Genomic DNA, 1,104 nt, shown 5'->3' with positions numbered 1-1,104 from the left:
AGGCCAAGGCTGCAAGGGACACTGTCCAGTCCTGCCAGGGTCCAGGCCTGTCGCCCTAAGCCTGGGTTTCAGGACCTGAGGGGCAGCCCTACCACCTTCACCCTAGAAGCCTGGCGGGGGGCAGTGTCTTCTCGTCCCACAGCGGGGAGCAGGGCTCATCTCTGCCGGGCACCCTCCCCCGTCTCCTGCCCCCCCCCCACCAGCCTCAGGCTGACCCCGGCAGGCCCTGCCCCAGGGCGGCCCAGTGTGGACAGAGAGGTCCCGGCAGCTTAGAGAGAAGGAGGCGACAGCAGCGGCAGCAACGACAAGAACACAGACATGGGGTGGGGGTGGAGGAGGGCATACAGGCACCCGTGTCGCTCAGGGGTCCTCGGGCGGGCGCGCAGCTCTCCAGGAAGGGGACGCACATGTCACACGCTAGCCTGGCGGCCCTACAGCCGGCGCTGTAATGGTGGCGGCCTCTGGGCGGCACCCACCTTGGAGCCCCGCTCGTTAAAAATGATCTCCACGTCTAAAATTTTTCCGAATTGCTGCAGAGACAGAGAGGGGGTCGGGGGGGACAGGAGACGGTGGGTGAGGGCTGCTGGCGGGCAGCCTGCTCCCCGGACACCCTCACCGCTGCCCCTCTGCCCGGGCCCTCCCTCCGTGTAGCTGGGGGACAGGGACGCCTCCCGCCTTCTGTGGAGCCAGGACGAGGCCCGTCCACAAGCTGGGCTGTGCTTGGAGACAGGCGAGCGCCGCGTCACCGTCACCCTGTCCCTCCCTGCTCTGCCACAAGCTGCTGGCCGCCCCCCTAATTCACACTAACGGGTAAAGGACTATGGGAAGGCCCTTCCCCGTAGTGACTGGACCCCAGGCCCCTCTGCCCGACCGGGACACACTGGCCAGGGCACCTGACTGCCTTTCCCTTCCTGCCCTCTCGCTGGCACGTGAGAACATCAAGCTGTGACCAGGTCCCCCCCAAAGCCAGTGAGGTCCTGAGGCCTCCAGTGTGTAAAATGATGGGGCTCCCCTTCACCCCGAAACATCCCAGAGGTGGTGTCATGGGTCACAAGGCAACCCCAAGGCTGCCACAGAGCGGGAGGAGGGGCCGCCCTGGGCAGG

The 1,104-nt window shown here is 66.6% G+C and overlaps 1 protein-coding gene across 1 annotated transcript in view; it reads right to left on the bottom strand.

Annotated features, from left to right (window-relative positions):
* Nucleotides 1-1,104, bottom strand: part of RBFOX3 (RNA binding protein, fox-1 homolog (C. elegans) 3) — a 15,078-nt gene that overhangs the window by 10,066 nt on the left and 3,908 nt on the right. Inside the window, exon 4 of the mRNA XM_014531720.1 lies at nucleotides 477-530. Within this exon, the coding sequence (XP_014387206.1) occupies nucleotides 477-530 (54 nt within the window). The remainder of the gene's footprint in view (nucleotides 1-476; nucleotides 531-1,104) is intronic.

Source organism: Myotis brandtii, unplaced genomic scaffold (genome assembly GCF_000412655.1).
Source record: "Myotis brandtii unplaced genomic scaffold, ASM41265v1 scaffold825, whole genome shotgun sequence".
NCBI classification, from domain to species: domain Eukaryota; kingdom Metazoa; phylum Chordata; class Mammalia; order Chiroptera; family Vespertilionidae; genus Myotis; species Myotis brandtii.
This window is presented reverse-complemented; position numbering and strand designations above follow the sequence as displayed.